This window comes from Spermophilus citellus, assembly GCF_964194105.1.
Source record: "Spermophilus citellus genome assembly, chromosome: 3".
NCBI classification, from domain to species: domain Eukaryota; kingdom Metazoa; phylum Chordata; class Mammalia; order Rodentia; family Sciuridae; genus Spermophilus; species Spermophilus citellus.
The window spans coordinates 6,788,955-6,809,817 of NC_138184.1; the positions used below are offsets into that span (position 1 = coordinate 6,788,955).

General features: G+C 39.3%; 2 protein-coding genes across 2 annotated transcripts; both read left to right on the forward strand.

Moving 5' to 3' along the window:
* Positions 1–9,966: 9,966 nt before the first annotated feature.
* On the forward strand, positions 9,967–10,905 carry LOC308645474 (olfactory receptor 7E24-like; the record flags this gene model as incomplete). Its single annotated transcript, XM_081287660.1, has 1 exon — positions 9,967–10,905. The coding sequence occupies exon 1, from the start codon at positions 10,018–10,020 to the stop codon at positions 10,903–10,905; it is 888 nt and encodes a 295-aa protein (XP_081143786.1). The 5' UTR covers positions 9,967–10,017.
* An 8,380-nt stretch (positions 10,906–19,285) lies between these two features.
* On the forward strand, positions 19,286–20,459 carry LOC308645790 (olfactory receptor 7E24-like; the record flags this gene model as incomplete). The annotated part of the gene is made up of 2 exons (XM_081288198.1): positions 19,286–19,296; positions 19,499–20,459. The coding sequence occupies 2 exons, from the start codon at positions 19,286–19,288 to the stop codon at positions 20,457–20,459; spliced, it is 972 nt and encodes a 323-aa protein (XP_081144324.1).
* Between the last annotated feature and the right edge of the window lie 404 nt (positions 20,460–20,863).

Consider the following 20,863-nt stretch of genomic DNA (forward strand, 5'->3'; position numbering starts at 1 on the left):
GTTTTCCTTTAAACCATAGGCTATATTTTATTATCTTCTTGAACTTCTCTCTTCTGCTCCTGGGCTTCTAACTTTGTTCAGTTCAATGTCTTCAAATAGGGAATGGAAAGAGGGGTGAATGATGGATAGAGCTATAGTGAAAGAATGTGCAAGACTGGGTGTTGCACTACTGAGGACTATGTTGAGGGTATGTGGATGTCTAGTGTGAGCAGCTTTGTCGTGCATACTTGAACTCAAATGCACACAATCAGGGAGGCCTGCTGATGTAGTCTTTTTCTCACTCTCATTGCTTTCTGAAAAAATTATCTGAGACATAAAGAAGTACGAAACCTAACATGCATCCCAGAATTCCACCCCATAGGTCTCTCAGTTGACCTAGATCTTCAACCCATCTTCTTTGGACTGTTCCTGTCCATGTACCTGGTTACAGTGCTTGGGAACCTGCTCATCATCCTGGTCATCAGCTCTGACCCCCACCTCCACACCCCCATGTACTTCTTTCTCTCCAACCTGTCCCTCACTAATTTTGGTTTCATCTCCACCAAGATCCCAAATTTGCTGGTGAATATTCACACTCACAGGGTTGTTGTCTCCTATGTAGGCTGCTTGATGCAGATGTCTCTTTTCCCTTTTTTGGATGTATTAATTATATTCTTCTAACTCTTATGGCCTATGACCAGTTTGTGGCCATCTCTCACTCTCTGCATTGCCCAGTTATAATAAACTCTCACCTCTGTGGCTTCTCAATTTTGATGTCTTTTTGCTGATTCTCTTGGACTCTCAGCTGCACAATTTGATGATCTTACAAATTACCAGCTTCAAGGATGTGGAAATTTCTAACTTCTTCTGTGACCCTTCTCAACTTTTTCATCTTTCCTGTCCTGACACCTTCTCTGATAACATACTCAAGTATTTTTTGTTGCCAAATATGGCCCTTCCCCCATCTCCAGGAACCTTTTCTTTTACTAATATTATGTCCTCCGTTCTGAGGATCCCATCCTTAGGAGGGAAGTACAAAGACTTCTGTGGCTCTCACCTGGCCGAGTTTGTTTATTTTATGGAACAGGCATTGGCAAATACATTCGTTCAGCTGTGTCATATTCTCACAAAAAGGGTGCAGTGGCCTCAGTGATGTGCACTGTGGTCACCTTCATGCTGAACCCCTTCATCTTCAGCCTGAGGAACAGGGACATTAATGGAGCACTGAGGAGTCTGCACAGCAGATATGGTCCTATCTAGAATTCTAGATAGGGCAGGTGGTGGGAGGGAAAGGGAGGTGTCAGGGGATTAGCAAAGATGGTGGAATGTGATGGCCATCATTATCCAAAGTACATGTATGAAGACATGAATTGGTGTCAACATACTTTGTATACAACCAGAGATATGAAAAACTGTGCTATATATATGTAATAAGAATTTTAATGCATTCCACTGTCACTTATTTTTTTAAAATCAATAAAAAATAAAATAAAATTAATAATAATAAAATAGATATTGTGTCCACCCAAAACAAAAAAATAAATATTCAAAAAAATTGAAAACATGAAATCACTGTTCTATGTTAAATAATTTCCTCTATAGTAGGTTAACAATGCAATTAACCAAGGCAATAAAACTATGTTACAAATATGACTGTTACAACATAAAAAAAAGAATCCATCTGGTCCTTGGCTTTACTTGGTTGATAGGTTCTTAATGACATTTTCTATTTCATTACTTGAACTTGATCTCTTTAAATCATGAATGACTTCCTCTTTCAGTTTGGGTAGATCATTTTTCTAGAAATGTTTTAATGTCTTTGATATTTTCTAATTTCTTGGAATATAAACTTTCAAAATATTTTCTAATTATCTTCTGTATTTCAGACATGAACAATTTGATGTTTTCTTCTTCATCTTGTATTTTAGTAATTTGAGTTTTCTCTCTCTTTCTGTTTGTTAGAGTGACCAGGGGTTTGCCTATTTTCTTTATTTTTTTCAAAGAACCAACTTTTTTGTCAGTTTTTTCAATTGTTTTGATTTCATTGTTTTCAGCTCTGATTTTAATTATTTCCAGTCCTCTACTGCTGTTGGTGTTGATTTCTTCTTCATCTTTTTTTTCCCAAGGGCTTTGATATGTAGTTTTAGTCATTTATTTGTTGACTTTTTATTCTTTTAATGAGTGCACTCAATGAAATAAACTTTCCTCTCACTACTGCCTTCTCTGTCCCAGAGATTGTGATAATATTGTGTCAGTGTTCTCATTTACTTGTAAGAATTTTATTTAATCCTTGATTTCTTCTACTGTCCTTTTGTCATTCAATACTTTATTATTTAGTCTCCATTTGTTACAGTAGCTTATATTTTTTATTTTATCATTGATTTCTAATTTCATTCCATTGTGGTCTGATAGAATGTAGTGTATTATCTCTCTCTCTCTCTCTCTCTCTCTCTCTCTCTCTCTCTCTCTCTCTGTGTGTGTGTGTGTGTGTGTGTGTGTGTGTATGTATTTACTAAGAGTTGCTTTGTGGCATAAGATATGGTCTATTTTAGAGAAAGAGTCATGCTTCTGAGAAGAAAGCATATATATTTATTGATGGATTATATATATTAAGTCTGAATTATTGATTATATTATTTAGTTCTATAGTTTCCTTACTTAGTTTTTGTTTGGAAGATCTGTCCAGTAATGGGAGATTTGTGTTAAATTCACCCTGTATTGCTGTGCTCTAGTCTATTTGACTCTTGCAATTGAGAAGAGTTTTTTTTGATGTACATAGATGTTCCATTGTTTGTGGCACAACTATTTATAATTGTATGTCCTGCTTATATATACTTCCCTTAAGAAGTATGAAATATCCTTCTTTGTTTCTTCTGATATCTTTGGTTTGAACTCTACTTTATTTGAGATGAAAATGGACACCCCTGCTTGAATATGCAATCCATATGGGTGATAAGTTCCCCCCCCCCATCCTTTCACCTTCATCCTGCAAATGTCTTTGCCCATGAGCATATTGTTGGGTCTTGCTTTTTAATCCAAACTGCCAATCTATGACTTTTGATTGATGAGTTTAGGCCATTGACATTCAAGGTTATTATTGTGATATATTTTGTATTCCCTGTCATTTTGATTTATTTCTGTTTTTTAATTTGACTTAGTTTCTCCTTTGGTTGAATGTCCCTTTAGTGTAGATCCTCCCTTTTCTGGTTTTCACTGACTGAACAGGTCTTGTATGTGCCTGGTCACTGAAACAGGAGCCCTATACTTCTCATTAACAGCATCTACAAACTTCAGTTACTCAATAACAATGGCAGACATGTCCATGAGCCTAGGAAAAGTAAAGTAGGAACAGAGGAGAGTGAGAGGAGACCCTAGAGCTTATTCTGAGACACAGTTTATAGTTTCTCATCATTCCAGTGCTGCAGAGTCCTTTGACAATTGTCCTGAGCAGGAGAACCACTATTTTTTAAATGACTGAATGCTTCATTTAAAAAAAAATTAATGACCAACTATATGTAACTTAAGCATATGCTCATTAGGTTCCAATAGCAATGTTTTGTTGTTCGTATTTATATTGCATATTTATACTGAGAATAGACATTAAAAGATGATTGTCTTTAAAACACAGAAGTGAGAGCAGTAAATTGAGTACACAAATTCCCTCCCAATTATAGCTAGAGTCCAAATCTTAAGTGGACCTTCATTTTCTTTTCTTCATCTTCCTGCATTAATGTTGAGAAGTCCTTAGAGATTGCATTGCATGGACCAATTAGTTCAATAATGAGCTCTGTGCATTGAGCTACCAAGATCCTATATTAGTCCACAGTCAGCCTGTGCCTGGAGCCCTTCAGTGGATGGTTCTTGTCCAGTGATCTGCGTGGCTGTGTCCCCTGCTGTGGTTCTGCATCAGGAAGCTCCCAGCTGACAGCATGTTCATAGGAATGCTGCAAACAGAGTCTGAGCCTTTGCTGGGCACCAGGTATGGGTGGGTCTTGGCATGTGCACTTCTTTTTCATGAGCCAGCAGAGAAGCAGTATAACCCAGTAGGTGCAAATGGAGTCTTGGGACCCTGGAAGAAAGATGGAAAGTATTGCTCCTCTATCAGAAGGACCAACATCACACTTTGAGTATTCAGATGGGAGTCTTCAGTATGTCAATTTCCATGAATCTTGTTTGAAAAGTTTATATTTTTATGTTTGCTACGGTATCAGATATCTTATTTAAAATGTGCTCTCCATTCACACTGCTTCTGTTTTTCATGGAGTACAAAATGTGTCCTCAAAAGTGTTCACTAGCCTGGTGCAGCGGTGTGTGTATGTAATCCTGGTGGGTTGGGAGGCTGAAGTGGAGGTTCACAAGTTCAAGGCCAGCCTCAGCAACTTAGCAAGGCCCTAATCAACTTAAGGAGGTCCTGTCTCAAAAAATGAAAAGAGCTAAGGATATGGTCCTGTGGCTAGGCACCTCTGAGTTCAATTTCTGGTACTAAAAAATAAAAAGAAAACAGAAAGAATGAATAGAAAAAAAATATTTCCTAAGCACCACTCTGGTGGTAATAAAAATGAGGAGGATGATGCCAAAAACCAGAGCACCAGGGACTGATGCTCAGAGCTTCCCAGGCTCAGGGAGTGAGCAACGTGTTCTCTATCATGGGTTTCATTTCTTGTGCATTGTCGCACTCTGAAAATGCATGCCCCTTTTATCATTATTTTACAGTAAAAAAGGAACATTATATTTATGCCACTTTCTCTTGTTTGTTAGGTAGGAAAGACTGCAGCCTTTTTACACTGGGCTGCCTGACCATGGAAACAGGGCATCACAGGAGGCAGGAGGCAGGCTGTCCCATCAATAAGCCAAGAGCCATTCCTCTTCCCTGTCACTACAGAAAGAGAGGGTTGCCCATAGTGCAGTTTCTTGCTGGATTCTTGGTGATCAAGGGCAGAGCAGGCAGGTGCCTGCTGTATGCACTATGGAAGAACAACCACAGGTCACAGGAGAGGTCACAGTAGGGGAGGCTGATGATCATTCAGCACAGATCACGCTATTGGGCCCCTTCCAGGACCTCCTTGGACCTTACCATATGACCTTTCATGCTTGAAAACAGCCCTTTAATCTTAAAACAAACAATATTATGTCTTTATTTTATTTTATTCTTACATCAATGGAAAGAACTTAAATGTATACCTTATTTTTAAAACCTTAGGACATAGATAGAGAACTTTATATTTCATGGAAGAAAACAAAAACACACAGCAAATGGGTCTTAGAGTCTTTCAGTCCCACTTATTGTGTCTGTGAAGGAGCAAGTCACTAGTGTCTGTATTCAGCATTGATATCTAAGTTGGTTTTTGTTTGATACAACTGCATTGACTAAGGATGAAATAGATACATCGTGCTCTTACAGGAATAATGTGGGATTTTTTGAAAAAATTCTGAGCAAAATAAGATCTAGATATTAATGTTACTGTTAGTAGTGATTAGGTTAATCTTCATGCAACTCAAATAATTAATCCCCTACTCAAAGTTCCAATTTTTCTATTTCTGGTTTGGATATTTTATTTTTGATGCTCCACAAATCTGTGCTGTGTATTTGGGAAGGTGTCCCTCTTTCTATTTGTGACTCGCTGGGGCCCATGCTTGTCTTGGCACAGGGAGCATCTAAAACAGATGTGTTCCACATTGAATTCATCTGATCTTTCTTCCCCCAAATGGCCCAAATTAATTTGGATTCATGGACTTCTTGCTTTCAGTCTGTACTTTCATTCTTTGAAGCAAAGCCCCATGAAAATCATGGCAAGTTAATCACTATCGTTTTGTGTCCTTGTCATGGACATAGGAACCTTTTATTTTTATTTAATTCTCTCTAACTTAGTCGAGTTTCAGCACTCATGACATAGATTTTCTAAAGTAAAAAATAGCAATATATGGTAGGACCTGAGGGATCCCCAGAAACCCGAGCCTTCTACTGAGGCACATATCAGAGTTTCCCACTGTGGCATCTCTGGGGTCTGTTTACAATTTCTTTCCTCAAAATTGTTGGAATTTCCCTAATCATACATCTTTTAATTTAAAGTCACATTGACCAATCAGTTATCGAGTTCCGAATTTGCTTTGGTGCTGCACATGTTTTGGAGCTCGGTGTTGCTCTCCCTCTCTCCTTAAGCAGTTGGAGCCAGGAGAAGTGTAGTGATTCTCACACTGTGCACACACTGGCGAGGCTGTGATATCAATAAAGTGTTGCTTTTATGACTCAAATGAAAACACTTTCTTTTCTACCTGAGCAACATGGAAATATCCTATAAACCAGATAAGACTTATTTAGGTGTCATTATGCAGAAAATACATCAAGTTCAGCAGTGTTTGGTGACACATATTAAGATGAAGACATAGGTGACAAACACAGTCTCTAGGACAAGATTCCTCCGTGTTTCTCTTTACTAGCAAAACAATGATCCTTATTGTTTTCTCAAAACCCTGTTTTTAATATTGAATTGGTATTGGGTAAAAGTTGAAGCTTTTGGTAACAAATTGGTAACCCACCTGGGATCCCACAGCTGCCCCCACCCTACCCTTCTTGGGCAGCTCTGGCACTCCAGGCAACCCCTTCCACCCTAAGGATGCAAGGTGGCTTGTGAGCTTATTAAGAAATGACTGCTGGGGAACTAGGACCTTGTGGCTTTGTCTTGTGAGGAAGCAGAGGAGATGTACCTGTGAGTAAATTGAAGGACTTAGGGACTGTTCCAGCAGCTGCTAGGGAAACTTTTCCTATGGGGAACTCCAATGTCTGTTTCTGAACCCTAAAGATTGCTATATTTTGGTCTATTGGAGGAAAAAGGAAACTTAATACAGTAAACATGCAACACATTTGGCCATCTGGTAAGTAGCCAGTATGCATACCAACACCCTTTTGAGTCTACACATCTGGTTCTCCTTCATGGGCGTATGATAATATTGGGATAAACACAACTAGTATGTGTAACTAGAATGCTCTTTAAAAATCAAAGGGAGATCAGTATGGCAGAGGAAAGGACTGTGGGAGGGAGGATAGGAGGGTAAGGAGAAATACTAGGGAATGACACTGGCCAAATTGTACCATTATATTTTGTGCATGTATGAATATGTAACAATAAATCTCACCATTATGTACAACCATAATACACTCATAATAATATGGAAAAAAAACCCAAATCCAACTATTAAGTATAACTATAATGATTATGATTTTTTTAAATTGGTAAGTAAATGTAGATCTTATAGAGTAAATTTTGACATGCATTGTTCTTTGGAGATCACACCCATATCCCTGCTGATATATTATATAGAAATTCTTATTTGTGTTATATGGAGAGATGAAAAACAATTTTGAAATGATTGTCATACCTTAGTGCTTAAACGATGTACTTTCTTCAGGTAATGCTTTGTGAAGGATGAAGACTTTGAAGTAGAGGAATGATCTTCACAAATGGAATTAACACCTCAGTGTAATTAAACGGTGCATTTCTGGGGCAATAGGTATTGTGTTGTGCACTACTTAGATGAGATTTCGGTGGAATTTAGGTAATTTTTAATGGAAACCTTTATGAGAACATAAATTAATATTGACATAGAAACATCAACAGAAAATCACACTTCTCCATTTCATGAAGTAGGTGTGTTTGGGAGACAGTTTTGCAGGAGAGTGCAATCAGGCAGAGAGAGTAATGTCACAGGGGAAGAGATGCTTCTGGAGATGAGTCCAAGGGGTTTCCAGGGGAAAATGGGAGCTCAGCTCCAGACCCGTGTGGTTCTTGGCATATGTGATGGAGAAGAACTTCAGCAGGGGCTGGACAGAGGCATGGACAGAGGTTTATTTAGGAAGGCAGCTACACATGCAAGGGAGAATATAGGCTGTCTTGAGGCTAAGAGGAAGCCCTGTTTTGGGCTGGGTGTCCAATGTTTATAGAAGGGCTGTATCAGGTCCTGGACAGGAGGTGGAGCCAGGGTTGTGCTTGACAATTCTGTACCACTTTTCCCTGCACTTGTTTATTTTCCCAATATTACAGGGGCATGAACCCAGGGCATGGGCCAAGGGCATGTTGTTCAAGATTTATAACTGTGCTTCCTACATCTCAAAGACTTGTGGATGTTTCCTTTAAGATTCAGTATTTCCCCTCTCTTTATCCTAAATCTCTAGCTCACTAAGAACTCAAATCTCTCAGGTAATTATTGAAAAATCTCTCTATACAGTGTTAGTCCTGAGACAAGTATTGTCAAATACATATATTGTAACATAGGTAGTGGGTGTTATTGAAATATGAGAAGGTAATATTCATGGAACTTTTTCTAATTGCGAGGATGTTGTCAGACAGTGGTTTCCAACTCTGGAGTAAGAATAAAACCACCTAGGATTTCACATGCAGATATCCTGATTCAACTGGTGTTGGTCTGATTTCACAGTATGTGGATAATCTAAAATATCCAAAGATGAATATATCATTAACTGAGATAAAACCACTAGTTAGGTAATTTTAACTAACCACTAGTTATTTTAAATATAGGTATTTGACAATACTTGACTCAGGACTAGCACTGTATAGACAGATTTAAATAAACCTGAGAAATTTGAGTTCTTAGTGAGCTAGGGATTTAAGATAAAGAGAGGGGAAATACTGAATCTTAAATCTTTCAGGGAGAGATAGTAATGTTATGGGGGAAAAGATGTTTCTGGAGATGGGTCCAAGGGGTTCCCAGGGCAGAGGGAGAGCTCAGCTCTAGACCAGTAGGGTTCTTGGCATATTGATGGAGAAGAATCTTCAGCTGGACAGAGGCATGGACAGAGGTTTATTTTTAAAGGCAGGTACACATGCAAGGGAGAATGTGGCTTGTCTTGAGGCTGAGGGAAGCCCTTTTTGGGGCTGGGTGTCAAATGTTTATAGAAGGTCTGTATCAGGTCCTGGTCAGGAATGAAGCCAGGGTGGAGGTGCACAATTTTGTACCACTTTTCCCTGCACTTATTTATTTCTGCCATATTACAGGGGCATGAGCCAAGGGTATGGGCCAAGGGCATGTTGTTCAAGTTTTATAACTAACCAGAGAGTCCACAAAGTGGAAATAATGTGGTTAGAAATAAAAGCTGAGCTTTGGGCCTTTTTTTTGGTGATGAAATCTTAAACTGCAAACTTGATGGACTGAGATCACAAAACCATAGACCAGTTTTAACAGGTCAGCTGGAGGACAGAATAAAGGAAAGAAAAACAGTGAAAAGCTCTTCTATATGCCAGCTATTCTGCTGATGTTGTGTGGGTTCTTACAAATAAACCAGTGTAAAATCAAATTATTCAAAGTGTTTTTATCATTTATGTTTTTAATATCATCTCTTTCAGCCACATTTGTGATCAGGGTTACTATTGATTTTATGCATTTAGCTCAATAATATTTATTGAAATTTAAAATGTGCCAAAGACAAGGAAATTTGCATTATATTACATGGCTTTAAAGAGCAAGCTTTAATCTACAGAAGAGGGCAATGAGAAAATAAAAAATGATGAGACACTTTGAAGATAAATGGCTCATGACCATGCTTTCTGACTGAGACTCATTACTCTCAACTTGTTAGAACAAAGCAAAGTAAATTGAGCTGGTTCTTAATAAACTTTCATGAACATCATTTTTTCTTAATAAAAAAACATTACTTTTCCTGAATTTCCCCTTAAATGGTAGGCTATAATTTACTGTAATCATGAACCTCCTCTTTCTGCTCCTGAGCTTTTAACATTGATCAGTTAAATGTCTGAAATAGGGTGTGGAGAGAGGGGTGAATGATGTAGATAGCAACAGCGAAAAAATGTGCATGTCTGGGTGTCTCAGGACTGGGACCTATGTTGAGGGCGTGTGGATCTCCAGTGTGAGCAGCTTCCTAGTGAATACCTGAATCCAAATGCATGCAGAGGGAGCAGAGCCTGCTGATGGGTTTCTTTTTTTTTTCTTACACCCTTTGCTTATCCAAAGGTGCCCAAGCAACACAAAAGCACAAAATTTAACTTACATATCAGAATTCTATCTAATGGAACTCTCAGAGGATCCAGACCTGCAGCCCCTCCTCTTTGGACTGTTCCTGTCCATGTACCTGGTCACAGTGCTTGGGAACCTGCTCATCATCTTGGCGGTCAGCTCTGACTCCCACCTCCACACCCCCATGTACTTCTTCCTCTCCAACCTGTCCTTGGCTGACATTGGTTTCATCTCTACCACGGTCCCCAAGGTGCTGGTGAACATCCAAACTCACAGCAGAGACATCTCCTTTGTGGGCTGCCTGACACAGATGTCTGTTTTTACCATTTTTGCATGTATGGATTATATGCTTCTGAGTGTGATGGCCTATGATCGGTTTGTAGCCATCTGTCACCCCCTGCACTATTTGGTCATGATGAATCCTCGTCTCTGTGGTTTCTTAACTTTGGTTTCATTTTTGTTCAGCCTTTTGGACTCCCAGATGCACAATTTCATGATCTTAAAAATTACCAACTTCAAGAGGATAGAAATTTCCAGTTTCTTCTGTGACCCTCCTCAAATTCTGAATCTCTCCTGTTCTGACACTTTCTCTAATAACATTGTCAAATATTTTCTGGTAGCCCTCTATGGCCTTTTCCCCATCTCAGGTATTTTTTTCTCTTACTATAAAATTGTTTCCACCATTCTCAGGATCCCATCCTCAGGGGGGAAGTACAAAGCCTTCGCCACCTGTGGGTCTCACCTGGCAGTTGTTGGGTTATTTATAGGCACAGACTGTGGAGTGTACCTTGGGTCAGCCACATCACATTCTCCCAGAAAGATTGCAGTGGCCTCTGTGATGTACACTGTGGTCACCCCCATGCTGAACCCCTTCATCTACAGCCTGAGGAACAGGGACATTAAAGGTGCCCTGAGGAGGTTGCCCAGCAGGACGGTCTAATCTCAGCCCCTGTGGGGTCCAGTTGCGATATGTGTTGGAAAATTCATTATAATTAATTATCAAGATCAGTTAATCTGCCTCTTCAGGAACATTGATGGGTTTAATACCACATTAAGTGCAATGCCTCCAGCCAATGATGGGAAAGACTGTTTTGGAGTTCTTCATATTTGGAACAAAGGATCAATTTGAAATAATGAAAGATTTTTGAGATGTTGATGATGAATATTTCTAAAAAAAATCTATGTGATCGATGATGCTTATCATAATACTTGAGAATGGTTAAAAGAAAAAAATTAACTTAATTTACTGCAACTATAGTAATATAAAGCTAAATTTTTTTTAGAAAATAAAAAAAATCATAGTAGAGAAGAGCCTCTTCCTTAGTAGAGATAAACTGATAAACATTGGTACATGTTCATTTTCTGCTCCTCTTCTCCATCATTAATATTAGGAAGCTCTTAAGAGTTGCTGATATGCTTCAGCTACTTGGTACACTAGGAGCCTTATGCACTGAGCCACCAATGTCACCCAGTAGTCAACAACCAGCCAGTGCCTCCAGCCCTTCAGCTTGAGGACCCCAGTGCAGTGGGCGCCATTATTCATCTCTTCCTGCTGTCGATGTCAGCATCAGGAAGCACCTAACTGAGCGTGTGTTGACATCTGGAGGCTGAAGTCAGTGCCACTGGGCACCAGGGAGGTGGAGCTTTGGACCTGCCCTCCTTAGTTCTAAGTCAGCAGAGCCCCAGTGTGAATCAGGAGCTGCTGTGGAAGGGAAGGGTGGAGGAAGGACATTGCATAGAATTATTTCTTCACCACTAGGAGGAGCATGCACTTTGTCTACCCAGATGGCAGAATGAGGTGCTGATTGTCAGGGATGGTACTGTGAGTTCTATGCTTTGTTGTGGTGAGCACAACAGAAAGCTCATGGAAAGTCTTCTTTAACTGCCACCTGACTCTTCCTGCCACACACTGTCATCCACAAGGGTAGAAAAGGCATCCCTTTAAACTGTGTCCTCAACACTCCAGATGGTTTGTGAAGGAGATGATGAGAATGTGAATGAAGAAGAGGATGATTTTTTGTTGGGGATTCTGAATGCCAGGTGTTAAGCTATCTATTAGATTGTTTGAATTCACATTCAAAGTCTTCCCACGGCATAAGTATCACCCAATTTTATTTTAGAAAACAGAAATGAGCACAGGTGTGCATGTAACTTGGGCTAGGTATTCAGATTGGATAACTGCAACCATGTTTGAAATACTGTGTGGATTTGAGGCATATGGCATTTGTGCAAGCCACTGCTGACAGGTTGTCCCCTCCATAAAACAATCATGTGTTTCAATTTCCCGTCACTCCAGGATGGGACCAGTTTTCTTTTGCCCTTCCTTTGGGATTTCTTGTAGATTCCAGGACAAATCAGTCAGGGCATCAGTTGCATCATTTCTACAAGAATGGCTGAGACAAGACAAATGTCCAGGGGGAATATCCCCCTGTATCCCCAACTCCAGGTCACACCTGCAGCTCTTACATCCACCTGTATATTATAATTAACCCTCTCCATCAAATAGGAGCAAAGTAGGTCTGGATTTCATTACTACTCAGGGACTTTTAAGGGTTAAGAATGTACCAGAGATGTTGCTCTAAGACCTCTTTATTCTGCTGAAAACTTTCTGATTGTTGCAAAACACTGAAAAAGATGAGTGCATCAGACCCAGAGTCTCACAATTTCACTTTGGCTGCTGTTGGTGGACACAGGTGCTAGTGTCTATGATACTCAGTAATGTTCTCCAAGTTGATTTCTAGTTGATATAACATCATTGAACTCAGATTAAACAGAAATTGTTTCTTCCTGTGTGATTGATATGTGATGAATGTACAACATATGGGCAAAAGAAAATTAGTTATTATAAATATGGAAATGTCAATCTGTATTATTCAAATGAATTATCCTGTGACCTGTTACTATTTTCATATTTCTGTAATGGTACAGCCTCTTATTCCCTTTCATATGTATATGCTATATGTTGGTTGAAAAATGAACTCTCCGTCATTTCTGATTTCCCAGAGCCTCTACCATGTTAGGCACAGAGAGATAAAAATTAAAACTATGTTGTTAAACATTGAATAGACCTTTGCTACATTCACAGGTCCTGGCCGTGCTCAAGAGGGTTTCAACACAGTGGTGCTCTCCTGTCTGTACTTTCAATCTACTAAAAAATGTCCTAAGAGCAGAAGATGATATTGAGCACCTCATGTTTGTGTCTGTGTCATGTACACAGAAGCCCCAAGTTTTCTCTCAACAGAATCTGCAACATTCAATTACTCAACATCAATAGCAGAGACGTCCATGAACCTAGGAAACATGAATCAGGAACAGAGGGAATTGAGAGACCCTTAGAGCTTGGTCTGAGACACACTTCAGAGTTTCCCATCATTCCAATGCTGTAGAGTCCTTTGACAATCCTTCTGGGTAGTAGACCCAGTGATTTCTAAGAACTGAATGTTTAATTACAAAAAAACATTAATAACCAAATAAATGTCACTCAAGTGTATATTTATTATTGTTCAATCTATTTTTTCTTATTTATATTATAACCTAGTAAAAATGGAACTTAAAAAGCAGAGAAGTGGGCTGGGGATGTGGTTCAAGCGGTAACATGCTTTCCTGGCATGCACAGGGTGCTGGGTTTGGATCCTCAGCACCACATAAAATAAATTAAAGATGTTGTGTCCACCAAAAACTGAAAAATAAATATTAAAACTCTCTCTCTCTCTCAAAAAACAAACAACAACAACAACAAAAAAAAAAAACAGAGAAGTGGTTCCATTCCAAGTTTTCTAAGAAATCTCCATTCTGCTTTCCAGAGTGGTGGCACCAATTTGCAGTCCCATCAGCAATGTATGAGTGAGCCTTCCCCCCCCCCCCACATCCTCTATTTGTAGATTGTTTGAATTCATGTGCAAAGTCTTTCCATGGCATAAGTATCACACAATTTTATTTTAGAGAATAGTAATAAACACAGGTGTTCATGTAAATTGGGCTAGGTATTCAGATTGAATAACTGAAGCCATATTTGAAATGCTGTGTGGACTTGAGGCACATGGCTCTTGATAATTGCCATTCTGACTGGAGTGAGATGAAATCTTAGAGTACTTTTGATTTGTATTTCTCTAAATGCTAGAAATGTTGAACACTTTTTTCATATATTAGTTGATCAATTGTATATCTTCTGTGAAGTGTCTGTTCAGTTCCTTAGTTCATTTATTGATTTTTTTTTTGGTGTTAAGTTTTTGGTGTGGAGCCACCATTTGACCCAGCTGCCCCACTCCTTGGTCTATATCCAGAGGACCTGAAATCAGCATACTACAGAGACACAGCCACATCAATGTTTATAGCAGCTCTATTCATAAAGTGTCTGTTCAGTTCCTTAGTCCATTTATTGATTTTTTTGGGGGGTGGTAGTAAGTTTTTGATGTGGAACCTCCATTTGACCCAGCTATCCCACTCCTTTGTCTATACCCAAAGGACCTGAAATCAGCATAATACAGAAACACAGCCACATCAATGTTTATAGCAGCTGAATTCACAATTCCATCTGGTTGGAAACAACCCAGATGCCCTTCAACAGATGAATGGATAAAGAAAATGTGGTACATACACAATGAAATATTATTCAGTCTAACGAGGAGCTAGAGAATCTCACGTGAAGTGAAATAAGCCAATCTCAAAAAAACCAAAGGCCAAATGCTTTCTCTGATCTGCAGAAGCTAATTCATAGTGGGTGGTGGGTAGTGAAAAATGGAGTACCTTTGAACTGGGCATCGGGGAGTAAGGGAGAAGGGTGGGAAGGATGGAGGAATGAGATGGACATTATTACCGTATATACATGTATGATTGCATGAGTTGTGTGATTCTGCATCATGTACAGCTAGAGAAATGATAAGTTGTGCTGCATTTGTGTACAATGAATTAACTGAAATGCATTCTGCTTTCATGTATAACCAGTTAGGACAAATTTTTTAAAAAAGAAAAAAAAAATAGAAGTGGTTAAGAAACATAAAATAAAAGAAGTAATTAATTATGCAAGGTTATTCCAAATTACAGCTAGGGTCCAAATCTTAAGTGGAACTTAATTTTCTCTTCTTCATCTTTCTGCATTAATGTTGGGAAGTCCTTAGAGATGGGCATTGCATAGACCAATTAGTCTAATTATGAGCTCTGTGCATAGAGCCTCCAAGGTTGTGTATTAATCCACAGTCAGCCTGTGCCTGCAGCCCATTCATTGATAGTTCTTGTCCAGTGAGCTGCGTGGCTGTGTCTCCTGCTGGGGTTCTGCATCAGGAAGCTCCCAGCTGACAGCATATTCCTGGGAATGCTGGGCACAGAGTCTGAGCCTTTGTTGGGCACCAGGTATGGGTGGGTCTTGGCATATGCACTCCTTATTATTACCCAGCAGTGAAGCAGCATAACCCTGAAATTGCACTTAGAGGCTTGGAATTGCAAGTACTGCTTCTGTATCAGAAGAACTATCAGAATTCCCAGATGGGGGGATTTCAGGAGGTCAATTTTCATGTATGGTATTTGTGATTTTTTAAAATTACTTTTGATGGGATGTCATATATCTTATTTAAAATGTGCTCTCCACCCATGCTGGTTTTTATTTCCTAGTGAAAAAAAAAAAACAATAGGAATAAAAACAATAAAAACAATTGGTCCTTCAACTATGTTTCCTAAGAGCTAGGAAAGACCTGTGGTGGTCTTGATAAGGATGATGAGGGGATGACAGAAGCCAGAAATGTCACTCAGGGTTTCCAGGCTCAGGGGCTGAGGAACAGATTTTGTGTTATCTGTCTCACTTTTTGTGTGTCCTACTCTGATAATGCATGCCTCATTTATTATTATTTTACCATAAAAAAGAACTTTATAATTATGCAACTTGTTCTTGTTTGCTAGGAGACAGCAGCCTGGTTGATTTGGCTCTCTGACCATGGACACAGGGCATCATGGGAGAATCCTGGCAGGCTGTTCCATCAGCAAGCCCACTAGCCATTCCTCGTCCCTGTCCTGAAGAAAGAGAGCCTGGCCCATGGGGCTCTTCCTGTGGGATTCCTGGGGATTCACAGGAGAGAGCAGTGGGGGCACTTGCTGCAAACACTATGGAGGAACAGCCACAGGTCACAGGAGAAGTCACAGTAGAGGAGGCTCATGATCATTCAGCATAAATCATGCTCCTGGCCTCCCTCCATAGCCTCCTTGAGCTCACCACATGCTCTTCCACGCGTGAAAACAGTCCTCTTAATCTCAGAGGAAACCTAATGTTAGGTCTTCATTTCATTCCCACTTAAAAAACTGGAAAGTGTTAAAAAATGTACCTGAGATTTACCAGTGGTTAAGATCTGTGGACGTAGGCTGAAAACTGTTAGGTGAGAAATTAAAAAAAAATATTGATCCATTTTAGAGTCTGTCATTCCCAATCTCTATGTCTGTACGGTAGTCACTAGTTTCATGGGGGTCTAGAGTCAGCGTTGCCATCTGACCTGATTTCCCACTGATGCAACTGCAATGAGTAAAGATAAATAGATACTTGGTGCTATTCTCTGTATAATATGAGATATGTGAATAAAATCTGGGCAAAAAAAATTCTAGGCATTATTGTTACTGTTAGCATGACTAGGTTGATCTTCATGCCACTCAACTAATGCATTTAGTGGTCTGAAGTGACTTTTTTCCTATTTCTGGATGGGACCCTTTACGTTTGCCCTTACAAATACATGTGCTGTGCATTTTAGAACAGTTTTCTTTTCCCTATTTCTTACTCTCCAGGTCCATGTTCTGCTTGGCATGGGAGGCATCTAGAGCAGGTCTGTTGGACATTAAACCCACGCTTCCTTTCTGTCCAAAATTGTCCAAATGAATATGGATGATCAGACTTGTGGCCTCCTGTCTGAACATTCATTCCTTTTAGCAGTGCCCATGGAAGTTGAAATAGTGTCTTTCTCTCTCCATGTTTTGGACATAGCGAACATTTAGTTTTATTTAATGTCATCCACAGTAGAAAAAGTTTCAGAAATCATGATGGAAATCTTTATGGATTTGAAGAGTGGCAATGAGGCAGAAGCTGAAGGGCACTTAACACTGCAGCCTTCCACGAGGCACATGTCAAAGTTTCAACTCATTCCAGCCTCAGTGCCCTAGACCATGGCTTTCCTCCATAATGCTGATAGTTACCTAATCATGGACTGTGTTTATTGAAATCATAGTGATCAAATATTTATTGAGTTCCACATTTCCTTTGATGCTGCACATGGTGTGGAGATGGTGTTATAATCTATGTTTCCCTTAAGCAGTGAGTAGGGAGAGGAGGAGAGATTTGCACACTGTGCACACACTGGCAGGTGGGATGTGGGTCTGAAATGCTGCCTTCCTGACTCCAGCCCAGGGCACCAGCCTTTCCGCTGCAGCCAGAGGGAAATGTATTCCCTGCACAAGATGAAATTTCCTCAGAAGTCTTCAAGGACAGCATATTCCTACTCGGGCTGATGCTTCATTTTCCTGATACATATTAGGATTGAGAAGATGTAGGTGATATAGTCTGCTGTTATAGGGACACAAATGTAGGTCAATAATAGCAAATTTCAATATGCATTTGTTTCCCATCGGAAATCAGTCTCCTATCCCCAACCAAGACATTATGGAACAATCTTTTTTTAATATGGAAAATTTCATGAATTTGCATTTCATCCTTGAGCAGGGGCCATGCTAATCTTATCTGTTATCATTCCAATTTAATATATGTGTTGCCAAAGCCAGCATATTTTATTTGAATGAGAAATCAATTGGCAGAAGGGTTTTGAAATCATTGCCATATTAATAAACTATCCAACTAAATGACAGTGTCCTTTCTTCAGGTAGCACTTTGCATCAGATAAAAACTGAAGAAGAGGAATGCACTTCACAGAGGAATTATGACCTCAATAGGCATTTTTTTGCAGAATACTTAGATGAGTAATTTTAGGTACTTTTAAAGCAATTTTGTAAAGGAAATTGTATGTTAGATAACACTAAAATGAAAATACCAGAAAAAAAACACCTCCCCATCATGACAGTAGAAGTGTCTGGGAGACAGGTTTGCAGGAGAATGGAATCAGGCAGAGATACGAAGACTCAAATTTCTTATATACTGATTCAGTTCTCTTGCCAATGTTAGTCCTGGCACAAGTATTAGCAGATTAACTTATTTTAATATAGGTAATGGGTATTATGGACAAGAAGAGTAGATAATACGCATGGAGCATGTTGTATGTCAGGATGTTGTTAGACAATGGATATCATATCTGGTATAAGAAAGGACCCTGGAGAACTTCACATGTGGACATGCAGATACAATTGGTGTTGGTCTGACATCACTGTGTATAGATATTCTAAGATATTCACAGGGACACTTAATAGTGGGAGAGAATTACAAGTTATGCAGCTTGAGAGATTTGTTAAAACAATTTCCTGATGAGAGCCATACAAGGTTGGGAATTATTACCCCATTTTACAGATGAGGAAGTTTTGAAGAAGTTGTTTCATTATTTCTTATTTTATTCTGTTTTGTGCTGTATCTAGTTCAATGAAATGAACTAGATATGAAAATGAACCCAAGTGTCCTTCATGTAGCCTAAATAAGAGAATTAAAATCAAGGTGTCAGGAATGACTGACCATAAAATCCATGAAGAAATAACAAGATTGAAAATAAAACTTGAGTTTAAAGGCAGTTTTGGCAGGCTAGAGGAAGTACAGGATCAAGAAAAAGAAAAAGATTTAAGTGCCATTTTATAGAACAGATAGTTTGCTGATATTGTATTGGTTGACACAATAAACCTGCATGAAATAAAACCACTCAAAGGAGATTTTACAGTCAAGGATTTAAAAATCATTGACAGGTACACTGCACACCAGTGTCACATTTGTGGTTAGTGCTATTATTGATTACATGCACTGAGTCAATCATGTTTATCAAAATCAGAAGTTTATCAAAGGCAAGGATTCTTATTACATGTTATATAATTTTTAAAGAGAAATATGCACAAAGGAGGAAAATGAGAAGATCAAAGAATGATGAGACCCCTTGCAGAAAATGGAGCATACTGCTTTCTGGTTATGATGCATCCCCCTTGATTTAGTTGTCAGGAGAAGCAGTTGTTACATAGTCACAAATATCTTGTGAAAGGAATTTGTTCCAAGGCCTAATTTAGAGGTATATCAAATGCTTCCTAATTTCTCTTACAGGAAAGTCATTACTTAATTCTTTTTTTTCCTTAAATAGTAAGATGTATTTCATTGTGATCATGAACTTTTCTCCTCTGCTCCTGGATTTCTAACTTTGCTTATGAAAATGTCACAAATGTGAGTACGGAAAGAGGGTGAATTATGGAGAAAGAATGAAAGAGTATGTAGAGACTGGGAATCTCACTACTGACAACTGTTGAAGGTGTATGGACCTAACATATGAGCAGCTTCCTTGTACATACTCAAATTCAAATGCTTACAGAATAAGGGGTGTCTATTTACATATTTTTTTGTAACACTTGCTTTGTTTTTTCAAAAGGTGTTCAAGCAGTATACTAGCACAAAACGTAACCCGTGTCTCTGAATTCCAACTCCTGAGCCTCTCAGAGGACCCAGACCTGCAGCCTGTCTTCTTTGGACTGTTCCTGTTCATGTACCTGGTCACAGTGCTTGGGAACCTGCTCATCATCCTGGCTGTCAGCTCTGACTCCCACCTCCACACCCCCATGTACTTCTTCCTCTTCAACTTGTCCTTGGCTGACATTTGTGTCATCTCCACCACGGTCCCAAACATGATTGTAAACATTCAAACTCACAATGAACTTATCTCCTATGAAGGATGCTTGACACAGATGTCTCTTTTTCTCATTTTTCTTTGTATGGATTATATGCTTCTGACTGTGATGGCCTATGACAGGTTTGTGGCCATCTGTCACCCCCTGCATTATACAGTCATTATGAACCCTCGCCTCTGTGGCTTCTCAATTTTGGTGTCATTTTTGTTGAGTCTCTTGGACTCTCAGCTGCACAATTTGATGATCTTACAAATTACCAACTTCAAGAATGTTGAAATTTCCAGTTTCTTCTGTGATCCTTCTGTACTTCTGAATCTTTCCTGCACTGACACCTACTCTAACAACATTGGCAAGTATTTTCTTGTTGCTGTATATGGCTTTCTTCCCATCTCAGGAATCCTCTTCTCTTACTATAAAATTATGTGCTCTCTTCTGAGAATCTCCTCTTTAGGTGGGAAGTACAAAGCCTTCTCCACCTGTAGCTCTCACCTGGCAGGTGTTTGTTTATTTTCAGGAACAGGTTCTGCAGTGTACCTTGGTTCAGCTGCATCACATTCTCCCAGAAAGGATGTGGTGGCTTCAGTGATGTACACTGTGGTCACCCCCATGTTGAACCCCTTCATCTACAGCCTGAGGAACAGGGATATTAAAAGGGCCTTGAGGAGGCTGATCTTTGTCTCTGTGGGGTCTGGTTACAATCTGTGAGGGAAAATGCAGTGAAGCTAAATACCTGGTCCTGTCAATATGCCCCTTTTGTGTTAATTTCCCATAAAGTTCCATAGTAGAATGGTGCAGATTATATTGGGTGGCAAATTTGGGAAGTGTTTCTATTGGGAATAAGAATTAATATTGGTAATATGAAGAATGTTGGATCTGGATGATGGTTATTGTATCACAACAAAGTCTATATTTAATGCCATTAAACTATGCTATTGATGATGACAATAATGGCAAGTATTTACAATGTAAAAATACATAATGAAAATGTTCTTGGGAAGCTAATTAAAGATGGGGTTGGGGATGTGGCTTAAGCGGTAGTGCACTCGCCTGGCAAGCATGTGGCCCGGGTTCCATCCTCAGCACCACATACAAACAAACATGTTGTGTCC